Genomic DNA, 13,669 nt, shown 5'->3' on the forward strand with positions numbered 1-13,669 from the left:
AGGTCTAAAAGAATTGCATGTGGCTCCTGAACTGTAGCTTGCCTGCTTACGATCTGGTCAACGGAAAGGAATAACTCAAAGGTTTAAAGACATTCATGTAATGACAGTTTATTTGCATAGCAATTAACTCTGTTTTCTGGTTGCAGAAGTGATTTTTGCACATCTTTTCAAACATGTTACCTGCAGGGCTAATACATGACAGACTCAAATGTAAACATGTTAAAGTGAATAAATATTCAATTTTGTGAGAGTGCACAATAACAAACACCAAGAAGTGTTTCTTTTTGGCCAGAAAATTGTGTAGTAAAGAGGTCAATTGTCTTCGAGTTCATACTGCTAGGTGAGCGAGTATTAAAACTCCCTCTTCTTTGGGCTGTCAAGGGAATGCATTATCATCACAAAAAATCATATGACAGACAACTCCATGATCAGTTGTATAATCACCATCTGTAGTTTCACTTCCTATACAGAATAAGTGAAATATATTCGTCATGGAAACACCCAAAAGTTAATAAATTTTCATACAACATGTTACAGTTGTCCGTCATATTATAGCGGCATTATATTATGAGCCTTTGTATTATTACATATGAAAAGTGTCATTAAAAACCTTTGGGTCACTCGTCACAAAAAAGCCGGGGACACCAGCACTCTGCAGAGTGGCTTGTTGTCCAATCACTTTCTGGTCTATCTCTTTCTGTAGCCTTTTATCCATTTGATCGAGTTCATCCTATAGGAAACAATTACAATATATTATGGGCAAACACAACAACAGATGTAATGGATATGCATTCATGGTTTGATGCACGGCCTACACAGAAACATATGATGCAGTGCAACATTTTAGCCGCCGCTCGACTCAGGAAGTAATAAACAAATTACTTTCAGTCTTTTATCGAGTGCATGCCTTTCATTTTCCTGTTGGGATTTAATTAGTGCTGTGTTGTGTGAGCGTGCTGTTTGCATTTCCTCCAGATGTTTTGCTTTCAGCGACTGCTTGAGACCTAGCAAAAATATAATTTTTATATAAAGTTTATAAATATAAAGTTTAACCTTGGCATTTTGACAAACACAAATTTCACTCTTTTTATGTTGTTGTTGCAAACCTTTTCTTAGTGACTGAGATTTTATGTTTTTAAGGAATTCTACGAATGTACCGAGAAACCTAATTCACATTAAAAACTTACAAATCGACAAACAAAAGGCAAATAAAGGCAAAAAGTGTGAAAAACGTGAGCTTTACGCACGCGCTTCCTGGTGTGTCACACCATGTCCTACACCGCGGCACAGGACACTGCACCGAAACGGTGAACCACCAAAAATACATTCCTGACAAATTGACACAAATCGACTGGGACACTTAATTTGGCAGCAAAGTTCCAAACTAACTACGTAGATTGAATCATATCATGTGCACGTTCCTTGAATTAGGGAGAGTTGCCCTATTCACCCTATTGTTCTACCTAACATATGCTACGTCAGCGCATGGCTTGGTGCCATTGTATGGAACCGGGGACTGACCAAGGAACCCATTTCACTGACCTTCCAGGAAAACGTGCATAAAGAGTGGTGGAGTATTGAAATTTCAACAGAATGCTGCTGTCATTTCAAGCAGGGTGTTCAAAGGAGGAGTCGAGATACCAGTAAAATGAATAGAATGCATTTTGGAAAATACTTGAGCAATTTAATCACTGTTTCAGGGTAGGTTAACAAACAGTACAGTTGGTAATGTGGTAAACTAAGCCGTTGCTAAAATTTCTGTAAGGTTCATTGCCCATATCATCATGTAACAACAAATTTCTTACAGGAAAGGTGAAGGAATTGCACCAAACTGCCCAACAGGATGTAAAAGCGGATGGGATCGACCTCAGAACTGGTCTAGGTGTGAAATTCCATTTTATCCAGAAAGGCATCCTCAGTGCTATAGAAGTTTAAAGTGGAGGTCAATATCATGCATAAACAATCCTAACGCATGTTACCAAGTGGTAAGATAGGATGTTATTTTATCTGACATGATATTATTTATATTAATTTACTTGTAGTTTAGCAAAGTACAGATTCATTTAATTACCATCTTTTTCCTGATATTTTTTTATGTATTTTAAATCTAACACCTTGGACCTTTTCCAACTTCCATTTTAAATGTCAGCCTATAGTGTGATAAAATATCAATATACATGGAAATATTGAACTGTGACATTTAAATTTTGTGCTTCTCTGTGTTATTCATGCTTTATATTTACATAAATCAGGAATGGAAATCATGTTTACACAAAGAATCCTGCCATGGTGAATGGTCCAGCTGGTCCACAATCCGTAAAAATTGCTCAAACATTTGTGAAGGCCTTAAACAAAGGGTTCGTTACTGCTACTTGAATGGAAATATCTCCACTGGGACATGCTTGGGTGGTGGATTCGCAAATAATCAGACAGATGTTCAGGTAAAGGAAAAAATTATGCTTAAATTTCAATACTTTTGTGGAAGCTAAGGATTTACCACCACCAAAAAAATTTCTAGTGGAAGTAACTATGAGTCACATAATTAAATTTGGCTGAGAAATATACATTAAAAACCCTGTTTGATCAAGGAATGCACATTTCGTGATTGCATTGAGGGAAGGACCGCAGGAGAAAACCCAATTGACACAGACATCAACTCACCATGGTCTTACACTTTCTATGTGACTGTAGTTCTTGCTGCGCTAATTCTTCTGTTTCTAATTGGTCTGGCAGCCATAAAAGGCAGAAGGTATGGTTTAATTTTCTTAAAAACAGTTAAATTTGTGAAAGAAACAGAACAAATGTAAATAAATACTGTTCAAAGTAGTAGAATTAAATTGTTAATTAACTACAATTGGGCATGGTGGATCTAATTCTATTTTTTGTACGATTCAACATGCGATATCTAACTGTAAAAAATTTAAATTTCCTGTAGTTTCGCTTCTGAATCAAATTCAATAGACTAAAACATCTGATTAATTGTTCCAATAAAAAACAACTGTAACTTTTGAGCAAATTTGTGTAAATTATTTGGCAGATATTTTAAAAAGGATGACAACGACCTTGAGCAGTCCACATCATTTCGTTTTGGTGGTCCATCAACACCATCACCCACCAATCCCACAGACAATGTGTTCAACAGCCCTACATCACCACAACAACCCCCTGTAAATGTTTATCAGGATGTAGAACAAGGTAATAAACTTGTTCTGGAACAACAATACATAAAATGGATATATACAACTTTTGACAAACCTTGATAACCAATAACATATTTGTGATGTTTGACAGAAACAACATCTAGCCAACAAAACCTGTTTAATGGCAACCAACAACAGCAAGAGCAGCAGCAACAACGGCCAAGATTTCAAAAAAGTGTAATTTCCCTAAGAAAGCTGCCAAGCCTTCCAAGGTCTAAAAGAAATAATGCACGACACAAGAGCACCATGAAGAAAATGTCCAGACCGAGAATAAGCAGTTCGTACGTGCAGCCTATAGATGCAAGGCAAACACAGTCTGTTTCAGAGATGCCTTCAACAAGCTCGTGGGAAGATGTAGTGGAACCGCCATACACCAGAATGAAATCATTTTCGGCCCCAAAAACTCAAACCAAAGTTCCAGTAACACGGTCACACACTCTTGCTACTGTGCATCAGGGTAATGGACAAAGAACTAAACAGTTTCCTGCTAAACAACAGCCTGTTGCAGACAACTGGAGAAGTATTCATAGCGGCCTCAGTCGAAGACCTAAAAGGTTTTCCAGCAAGAAGAAAAGATCTACATTGTCAAACAACACTGGAAAAAGTTTAAATGGTCGTGTCATGAAGACAAATGAATTATACAAATCCAGCAGCATATTAAAGCAATTGAAAGGGAATTCGGTTGATGCAGCAAAAACAGTACGCGCAAATACTGACTATATGGAACCTATCCCATGCACATGCACACCAAAATGTGTGGACAGCAAGAAAATTGTTCATTCATATGAATGTGTGGACTTTGTAGCACCAGATGATGGATATGTGGATTGTTATGTCTCTGTTGCAAACAACAACTATTTGCAGTGATCAATATTAAGCCCTAAGCACCCAATGTGCACAATTTTTTCATGAGGATTAGTTTTTTATATCAATGAACATTCTGCCCTCTTATTGTTTGTTTAATGTGAATTTTACTGTAAAACTCTGCGGTCTTTAGTTTGCTCTTTTCTGCTACATATGATATGTGTCAAATAAATATTTACCATACCCTTGTGATCCACCTGCAGCTTCTGCCTTTGGTTGTACAAATTTTTTTCAGTTAAATGCTGTATCTCCTGCAGATCGTCTTCACACAATAAACAAAGGTGAGTTTAAACAAGAAACACACACAATAACATTTAACAGAAAAAATTTTTATTCAAAATCAGTTTTACATTTTTAAAGCCTGTCACTTTTCAGACTTTAAAACAGTACATAACAATAATTCAAAGCATAGATAACAATAGTATTTAGGAACACAATTCACAGATTTACTCATAATTCTGAGAATTCTCACAATAGTATTATTTTTCATTAATATTAGATAACACTATTGTTATATTTTAAAAATAAAAAAAAACAAGTAATAATAGGTTTTCTGTAATTTAATGTGAACAACACTCTGTATGATATAGATAAAAAAATCAGAATAAACCATTAGTAACTTACTGACAATGGTAAAAATAGCTTGATCGAGTAGGCAACAAGCTATATCAGACAGTAATGTGTGTGAGAGGCGTTGCTGTGTCTTTCTAAAAATACAGAAAAAGGGTGATTGGCCTGAACACAATAAATAAATATATTTAATCCGACAATGTTGTTTTCAGTTAGCCAATAATCATACAAACTTCACCATCAAGGTAAAATTGAACAGTTACACTGGAAGTTGCTGAACGTGTTCCTGGAGTTTTGAAAGAAGGTCATATTGCCGTAACTGATCATCCTCAGAAGATTCTGTCTCATGTGATTGATACGGAACATAGGCCTCCTCCATTTCTCAGAAAGAATTCATCAATGGCAAAGCATGAACACCTTGTTACCAAACATAACAAGATTCTTTGAAATGCTTTATATTGCACAATAATTTCACTCAATAAACTTTTACCAGCGATATATTACCAGCAAAATTTCTCTGTGAATCAATTAACCAATTGATAAATAACATATAGGCCTGCACAAAATGAGGTCTGTGCATCACACTGAAAAAAAATGACTGTCCAAAGCTTGCAACCTCATACATAGAATAGCAGTGATACAACATTTAATCTTAACTACCTTATTTTGGACAATAAGAACAAAGTAAACACCATAAATTTCACCTTATATATATTATTTATTCTGCAGGTTGACAATTTACACGTGAACTACGTATTTTCAGTATTTATTTTATTCCGCGAAACAGCAAAGGAATACGGCGATTAAGCGAAATTGTTTGGCATACTTACTATCTACGAGTTCATTGGTCGGGACTTGCTTACAGGTTGCAGGTAAACTTTAGAGAAAAAGTTAACATAAGAATGTACTACATAAATCTAGCGATGAAACATGCAAAGAATAATCCGGAGATCACAAACATGGCTAAGCTCTAATTACTCATGCGTATCAAAACAACTACGGAAGCGTGACGTCAAACAAACTTATTCCAGTGTATTTTTCTTACTTTTATCTCTATTTTATGATGTACTATATTTTAGTACACCATTGTTTCAAAGCTTAACGTGTGATATCTTGTTCGTGAATAATTCATAATGCTTCGCGATTACTGCTAAAGGCTTCAACTAAGTTATTCCCGACCGACAAAAGTTGCATGAACCGGCGTGGTGCATAAAAAAAAATTTATACTGTGTGTATCTTTTGTTGTAGCTGGATTTTATTCACGGAAAGGTCTGGAGCGTCTCGTATTGGACATTACATATTATTTTCAACAATATTACATGAAGTATAACCGCATGTAATTGTTATACTTTAGTCCCCGTTTGTATATTATTGTTTCGTTTCTTGTCCTTTGACTTCCCTTTCTATTGTTATAATCTCCGAACTAATCCATGCACCGCAGATAGTGACCAATGCTTGGAACTTATAATCGGAGCTCTAAAACTACTTTCTCCTTTCTTTACACCTTTTTCCTTGCAAGCTGTCATATTTGTCGACCTCAAATATACCAGATTCAACTTATACTTTAACAACATGGTATTCCATAACTTCACGTACTTGATATACGAATAAATAATTCCCGAATTTAGTTACGTCAAAAATTAGTGAGGCGCTTTGTTGTTTTGTGAGATAGATTAGCCGACAAACATTTTGTCAGTAGATCTATAGGTATCAACCTGATAAGAAACAGAGTATTTTTCCGTACAAATGTTGTGGCGCCTTATTTGGAGTCGGTTCAGTTTTTGCCGTCACACTTGGTCAGATAGCGCATTAACAACACTTATCAAAATTTCGATTTGACATAAATTAATCTCCTGTAAAACTGCATATCAGCTATACTGTAGGTCATAACTGTTACGGCCACCAAAAGTAGCTGACAGGAAATTCGTTAGATCTACAATACGTCGAATGCAACTGTTTCGGTTAAAACATTACAGTGGTGCAGAGGGTAGCACATTTGACCGTGCCACAAAATAAGCTTCAAAGTTTCCAAAATGGCAAATGTGCATCTATGAAGCCATATCCAGACAGAATTGTTTGCTTAATTTTTAGACCCATCGAAGTTTTAATCAAGTACCTAAATATGATATAAACTTAAAATTTTTAAGTTTGACAATGAAAACAATTGATTAGGGTTGTCAGCGAAACATAGGGGACTTGCAGTTGGCGCAGACGTGCATGGTTTGCGGAAAACATCTCAATGCATTAGCGTATGCATCCGGTAAAGTCGACACATGTCAAACTGAAGCTTAATCTTTTCACACATATGTTCTAGCAAAAGAAACGCTTTGTGAAAGTTTTCTGCAAACTAGTTGGACGGTTGCAAATCGTTGCAAAAGGTAGACGGTATTATGTAAGTTGTTTCCAGCACAGTGTGACTGTTCGTCCTTTAATATCTTATCAGTGCAGCTGTTTCGACCACTTGCACCACTGGCAAAAACTCAATAAAGTGTTCCGCTGTATATAGCAAACACTGTCGTATTAACCATAAGCCTATACAAGCAAACAGGGCAGGTGCTTTAGAGTTGTAAAAACACAGGCCGGCAAAATACCCCAATTTGCATCGAAGTTAATTCCTTCGCAAACTTGCTCTTTTCTGTGTTTGCACCCTTATTGGTCAACGCAATATGTGCGTATTTTCAGGCGATTTATCCACTTGCCTCAGGTCAAGCAGAGCCTAAATTTAGCACTGATAACGCATTTATTGATTCTTTTACTTTAACTTATACTGTAAGTTATAATTTATTGGTGATGCTGTCAGGCACATTTATTACAACAAGACGGCCCTTCTTGCAAAAGTGGTTGTAGGGGGCTACTTTTCGGCGGCTATGCAGCAGTCTTCATGAGGATGTAATTAACGAAATGTGCAAAGCAGCAACAAGCTACGATATCACATACAAAAAGGTTAATTATACCTGGATGTTTTGGAAAAAATGTTGTAGCGGAAGTTAGGGTTTCTTAAATGGATTTCAAGTGATCTGTAAAAGGTTTAATGAACTGAATTCGAGAAACGGAAGCAGCTTATTACTAAAGTTCGTAATCCTGCAGGTACAGTTACACAAGATATGTTTATACAAACCATCTCAATCAGCTGAACGCGTTAAATTCTGTTTTCGAGTCACCATTCACCTATGCATGCTCATCAGACGCTATAAAATAAAAAGCAAGTCGGAAGTTACTTTCGAGGGGCATTCCCAATTTGCGATGAACCCGAAATCACCTAAATTTTTGCTGTCTTTTGTGTGGTTAGATGTCTCTATTTATTTTTAATCTAAAAGCATCAGCGAGCACCTGCCTGTTTCCTGCAACGAATAAGCTGATCCACATACGTTCGGGGAAAGTGGAATAGGAGATAACCTTTCCTGAACAAATGACATAAATTCTGCAAAATGTGCATTGGAGCGTGCAGTTTAAACACGTGTATGTTTATTTTGGTCTATATAGGCTGTATATTCTGTAAAACGCGATATGACTAAAACTGTGTGCAAAAGCATGTCAGGCACCGCGGAGTTCGGGAGCTCGGCCAAAGTTCTGGAAAAAATTGCATGTGCTCACAATTTGGACGTGACAAGTGAAGAATTCCAACAACACTTGGACGCACACGACTGTATTTCGCATTTGCGGGACGAATTTTTCATTCCAGTCGCCGCAACGTACCCCGGAGGTTTGTGTATGTTATGTACTAAATTGGTAGTGTTTTGTACAAAATGTTTGCAACTTCATTAAATACAGAATTAATACTGTCGTCAGTGTGGTGTAAAACTTCAATTGCTAATTTCAGTTGAAGGAAATGACAAGGAATGCATTTACTTTTCGGGAAATTCTCTTGGTCTTCAACCCAAAAGCACATCTAGTGAAGTTGCAAAGGTAGTTAATTATTATGCACAACCAAACACATTTGTAGATCACTGTATGTTAAACATGTACCATTTTTTGTCCTGTTGCCTGCAGGTGCTGGATAACTGGAAAACAAATGGAATTCATTCACATTTAAAAGGTGATTTGCCTGCCATGTATTGTGATGAATATATCACTGATGGGATGGCACATCTTGTTGGAGCACAAAAAGATGAGGTTTGTATATTTTTGTTTGGTGATTGCATTGTTTTAACAATACTAAGGCTTTGCAGTGTGTTTCAAAATTTGTTTTCAGCTTGGCTGCAATGCCTGGGCTGCTGAGCCTGTAAACCTAGTGATGATTACTAGAAATAATTTAGTTAATGCAAAACAGTTTTCAAATTTACTTAAATTGCAAGAATTCATTGTAGGTGGTAGCAATGAATGGTCTAAGTGTCAACCTCCATCTTCTACTAATCTCTTTTTATCAACCCACCAAACAACGCCACAAAGTTCTGCTGGAAATCAAAGCTTTCCCTTCTGATCATTACGTTGTGCAGTCTCAAATAAAACAGCGTGGCTTTGATCCTGATAAAAGCATGATTTTTGTTGGAAAACCAGAGGTACATTTGCAAAAGTAGTTCATTTTGATTGAAACGAAGTGACTAAAACAGTGATAATTTTTGAAGCATTTTGGTTTTTCCAAAAGTTGTATATATGTTTCTTTTAAACCTTCAAGGGAAAAGAATATTGCAACATAGAAATTGAAGAATACATTGATATAATTGAAAAACATGGTGATGAAATTGCTCTGGTTCTTCTGCCTGGTGTCCAATATTATACAGGGCAAGTACTGGACATGCAAAAAATGACAGAAATTGCACACAGGAAGGGATGCATGGTAGAAAAGGGTTGGATTCAAATAATGTCCACAAAATTAATCATTCACAAGCTCACAGGTTGGACTTGATCTTGCTCATGCCATAGGAAATATTGAATTACAATTGCATGATTGGGAAGTTGACTTTGCTGCTTGGTGCACTTACAAGTACTTAAATTCAGGCCCTGGATGTATGGCTGGAGCATTTCTTCACGAGAAACATAAACTTAATGATTTCCCAAAATTTTCTGGTAATTGTTTATGTTAATTTAAACTTGGGTAATTTAAAACAGATTTAACAATAGCTGAAAAAAATTTGTTTTTGTGATTTTGCCTTGAGGCATCAAATAAATACCCATGGTCTGCTCTATAAGGGTATGCATATATTTTGAACAAAATAAAAATTCACACTTAAAACTACCCTTCAGATTAACGATTTTTAATTCAAAAATGTACCTTGTAGCATATGTATTTCTAGGTTGGTGGAGCCATAGGGCAACTACAAGATTTGAAATGACAAATGTTTTGGATCTTGAACCTGGAATCAGGGGATATCGCATTTCCAATCCACCACCACTGCTTGTGGCTTGCATCAAAGCAAGTTTAAACATCTTCCAAAAAACAACAATTAAGAAGTTGAGGGAGAAAAGCTTTCTTCTCACAGGGTAAAAGCACTAAACTATAAGAATGTCAATAAATTTTTAATGTTTCATTATCTGTGGCAGGTATCTTGAATATCTGTTGCTTCATTACTTTAAGAAAAAAGAGAATGGTAAAGTTTTTGTAGAAATCATGACACCACAAGTTGACCGAGGCTGTCAGCTCTCACTGAAGTTTAGTATTCCAGTTGTTAATGTAAGCTTGAATATTTTTTTTTACAAATTTGAAAACATTTAGAAAGATTATGTAAAATCTTTGTTAGAATACAGCAAACCGAAGCATTGTTCAAAAATAGTGTTTCAACAATCATTTTACCAATAAAAAATCTGTTTGTCCAAGTATACCAACTACATTTCTAGGTTTACAATGAACTGGTCAAGCATGGAGTCAGCTGTGATATAAGAGAACCTAATGTGATCAGAGTTGCTCCTGTGCCTCTGTACAATAACTTTAGGGATGTTTATAGGTTTGTTAAAATCCTGTGCAAGATTTTTTCTGAGAAGGTGTAATTAATTTAATGAGTGTACAATATGCTGTATCTAAAATATGCAAATCAGGGTAAATAACGTTTTTATGAGCTTGTGGTAGCAACTTGTAGTTATGGTGAAAATGCAATAGTTGTTTTTAACAAACTGTTTTTAACTGTTTCAATGCTGTCATAGATTTTGACTGTTAGCATCTTACTTTTAATATTTGATACACAAGAGTTAAGTTGATTGTGGTGTATTTTATTGTGTAACTTTAACATTAAGTTCCTTTGTGTACTACCGTTGATGTAAGTTTCATTATATGGAGGCATATTGGTGGTTTAAATAAACTTGACCAGTCTACTCTAAAAGGCTAATGCAAACGTAACATTTTGTGAAGTATCCTTGAAGAGCGCTCTGTATTGGGCGTTGCATCTGGGCAATAATGCGTGGCCAAGCATGGGTATTGGGTACAAAATTCATCCCATAGATGTCCGGATTTTGTCGCCACATGATCCTAACAAAACTGTCCATTGCTGTATCCACTGGCAACCAGTGACAATGAGCTACATGCGCTATTCCCGCTGCTGTAGGGTACTTGTGCAACCCTGTGAAACAAAGAATACAGACCGATTCAATAGATTAATACCGGGATGTCACGGATTTTTGCTCAGCAGTGGGACATCCTATGTAAAGCGCATTCTGAAAAGGAAATAATCAAATGCCGGCGCTGTTCAGCCTTTAGTACGGGATGTATGGTGTGCAGCGTACAATAGGATTCCCTGTCGCTGCTTTGCTGAATCTAAAGTCTGCTTGCGTGTTCTTGCTGAAGACTATACTTGATTTGAAACTCCGTGGCAGACTTGTTTATTAATTAAAAGGCACGATTGCAATTACCAGGTGGCTTAAGTTTAGTTTGTTTCAAGCGCGTTAAACACGTGACTGAATTGCAGCGAATTTAACTGTTAAAAGAACGTGCGAACGTTTAGGGGAGACCGGGGATACCTCGGACCAGGTATTTTACGTCACAATTAGGTATTGTTAAGACACTTTTACAAAAGCTTTATGTCTCCATCAAACGTTAACAGGAACTTTGGAATTAAATCATATGTCTGCTTAAAAAGTTATAATCGAAAAAGTCAATTTATCAGTGAAACCAAGTTTTTCAATTTGTATGTGGAAGGTTATATATCTGTCACAGTTAATCAAAATGCAGTAATTTTGGGTTGATTGCATAATCAAATATGTATTCTTGGATAGGCCAATGATGATTTTGTGTAACCTTTAAAAATACGGCCATAGTTTAAGAATTTCTATGTCGTCATGTGGTCGGGGATACTTCGGACATCATGGCAAAATATCGCGAAAAGGCAACAATTTTTGAGTTTTATGAAAAATTATCGGCCATAGAAGAGAATATACAGAGGCTGGATGAAATGATTGAATTTTGGCAGTAAGAAAAAGTCCCAAAGATAAAAAATCGTTTGTTGACTCTAAAATCTATGATATCCGTGCTGCCGTTAAACGTACACGATTTACCCAAAGCATGAACGTGTGGAAGGGTCGAAACGATTAGTGGCCACGCCCCGATTCCTGAAAGCTTGAATAATATTTTATGCGCTAATGCCCCAATGCTGATATTGCGCCAAGTTTGATTTCAGTTATTTGTTAAATAAACAAAAAAACGTCTGTTAAAACTTGCTGTCCGAGATATCCCCAGTCACGTCCGATGTTACCCCGGTACCGGGGCGACTTCGGACATTTGAGACCTGTTTAAAAATGGGCTGAATAAACATTTTTAGTGAGTTAAAACGAACGAAAAACCTTTTGTTTTTTGAGTAATGCTTTACTAGTTACAACAAAATAAAATTTAAGAATGTGGTTCTTAAATTAAAAAAAATATGAGCAATTTTCCCTAAACCGTCCGAGCTATCCCCGGTCTCCCCCTACAGCGCGATGGCAAGAATAACAACAGGGCCGAGAGAGGTCGAGCGACTAAGAGAGTAGACAAGACTAGACTGGGCTATCGAAGGATTACGAAATAGGCGTTTTATAACAAAATGTGAGAAAAAAATGTGTTGTCCAGCAGGATGCCAGAAAGCCTGTGGGAGCTCCGACAGGAAAGCTTAACACCGTCTGCAGTCTTCGGTCCGTATGTGTTCCAAATGAATTAAGAAGGGAAACATGCGTGTTGCTACAGGTGTTTCATGCATAAAGTGTGTTTCGAACACAGCGAATATTAACATGAAAAATGTAATATTGGAATTGTTTATATTCGTGACCTATTTCACACGTACAAAAGGACAACACAAACGAGTGCAAACATAATTACAAACGACCGCCCCGACTCTAAATCAATAACCTCGTCTTTAAACTGTTGTAACTTGCTGGTTCGCCATGACATGCCTTGTGGGCGCCTTTGACCAGTGCCACTATATATATATGAATTGCATTTGCTTGTGTTGAAAGGAGGTTGGGGGACGTGAAGGTGAATCCACCCATTCTGTGGTGATTCCACACGATTCCATTACTTGTGATTTCATTTGGACTGCTGCCGTACGTTTTAGCCATCGTAATAAAAGGATTGTTTATTCTGAAATGGTGTTAGATCTATGCGGAGTTTTCTGAATAGAGAACACGCATTTACAGTGTTCACAATATTCAGAAAGGCCCCTGATGGAAAACAAACCTACTCTCCAGGTAGCTTTAACCACTTCACGGACGGGCGATGGGGATTTTTCCGGTTCATGCGTGGCATGTTTAAACTAGCGTATCGGACATGTTGGAAATATCATTATTTCCGAACTACAATAGTTATCAAGGCGTTACACAGAGGTTTTTTCAAAACAAGCAAAGCATCTTACATAAAAAAACGTTTATTTCGTTCACCACGTGCTTCGGCAATGCTACGCACATCCTATAAGCAAATCTACCAAAAAACAATGTGCCATTATAGTGTGTAACAGCGTTTTTGCGTAAATAAACCAAAAATATTAGAATTACAATATCGCAAAAATTTCGTGATAGCTTAAGTTAAAGTAGCCATGCATGAAACGGGGAAATCCCTTATCGCCCGTCTGTGAGGAGGTAAAAAGTATCTACCTCCTTCCAGCGTCGTATGAGGCAGCCGCAAGTTGTGTCTTGTTACATTT

At 36.8% G+C, this 13,669-nt stretch overlaps 3 protein-coding genes across 3 annotated transcripts; 2 read left to right on the forward strand and 1 right to left on the reverse strand.

The window, feature by feature from the left end:
• Positions 1-72: 72 nt before the first annotated feature.
• Positions 73-5,584, reverse strand: LOC145896193 (protein DGCR6-like). The gene is made up of 7 exons (XM_082985075.1): positions 5,465-5,584; positions 4,898-5,051; positions 4,689-4,771; positions 4,249-4,326; positions 883-1,004; positions 611-730; positions 73-462 (listed from the first exon to the last, which is right to left on the reverse strand). The coding sequence occupies exons 2-7, from the start codon at positions 5,011-5,013 to the stop codon at positions 406-408; spliced, it is 576 nt and encodes a 191-aa protein (XP_082841201.1). The 5' UTR covers positions 5,014-5,051; positions 5,465-5,584; the 3' UTR covers positions 73-405.
• LOC145896192 (uncharacterized) lies at positions 1,011-4,224 on the forward strand. Its single transcript, XM_082985074.1, has 6 exons — positions 1,011-1,701; positions 1,808-1,985; positions 2,253-2,441; positions 2,589-2,749; positions 3,038-3,195; positions 3,292-4,224. The coding sequence occupies exons 1-6, from the start codon at positions 1,649-1,651 to the stop codon at positions 4,065-4,067; spliced, it is 1,515 nt and encodes a 504-aa protein (XP_082841200.1). The 5' UTR covers positions 1,011-1,648; the 3' UTR covers positions 4,068-4,224.
• A 2,528-nt stretch (positions 5,585-8,112) lies between the features above and the next one.
• Positions 8,113-10,830, forward strand: LOC145894797 (kynureninase-like). The gene is made up of 9 exons (XM_082983441.1): positions 8,113-8,337; positions 8,455-8,540; positions 8,625-8,747; positions 8,942-9,133; positions 9,250-9,411; positions 9,470-9,641; positions 9,869-10,055; positions 10,116-10,245; positions 10,410-10,830. Exons 1-9 carry the CDS (start codon positions 8,142-8,144, stop codon positions 10,557-10,559), a joined length of 1,398 nt encoding a protein of 465 aa, XP_082839567.1. The 5' UTR covers positions 8,113-8,141; the 3' UTR covers positions 10,560-10,830.
• Positions 10,831-13,669: the final 2,839 nt, after the last annotated feature.

The sequence above is a fragment of the Ascidia mentula genome, chromosome 3, assembly GCF_947561715.1.
Source record: "Ascidia mentula chromosome 3, kaAscMent1.1, whole genome shotgun sequence".
Lineage (NCBI taxonomy): Eukaryota > Metazoa > Chordata > Ascidiacea > Phlebobranchia > Ascidiidae > Ascidia > Ascidia mentula.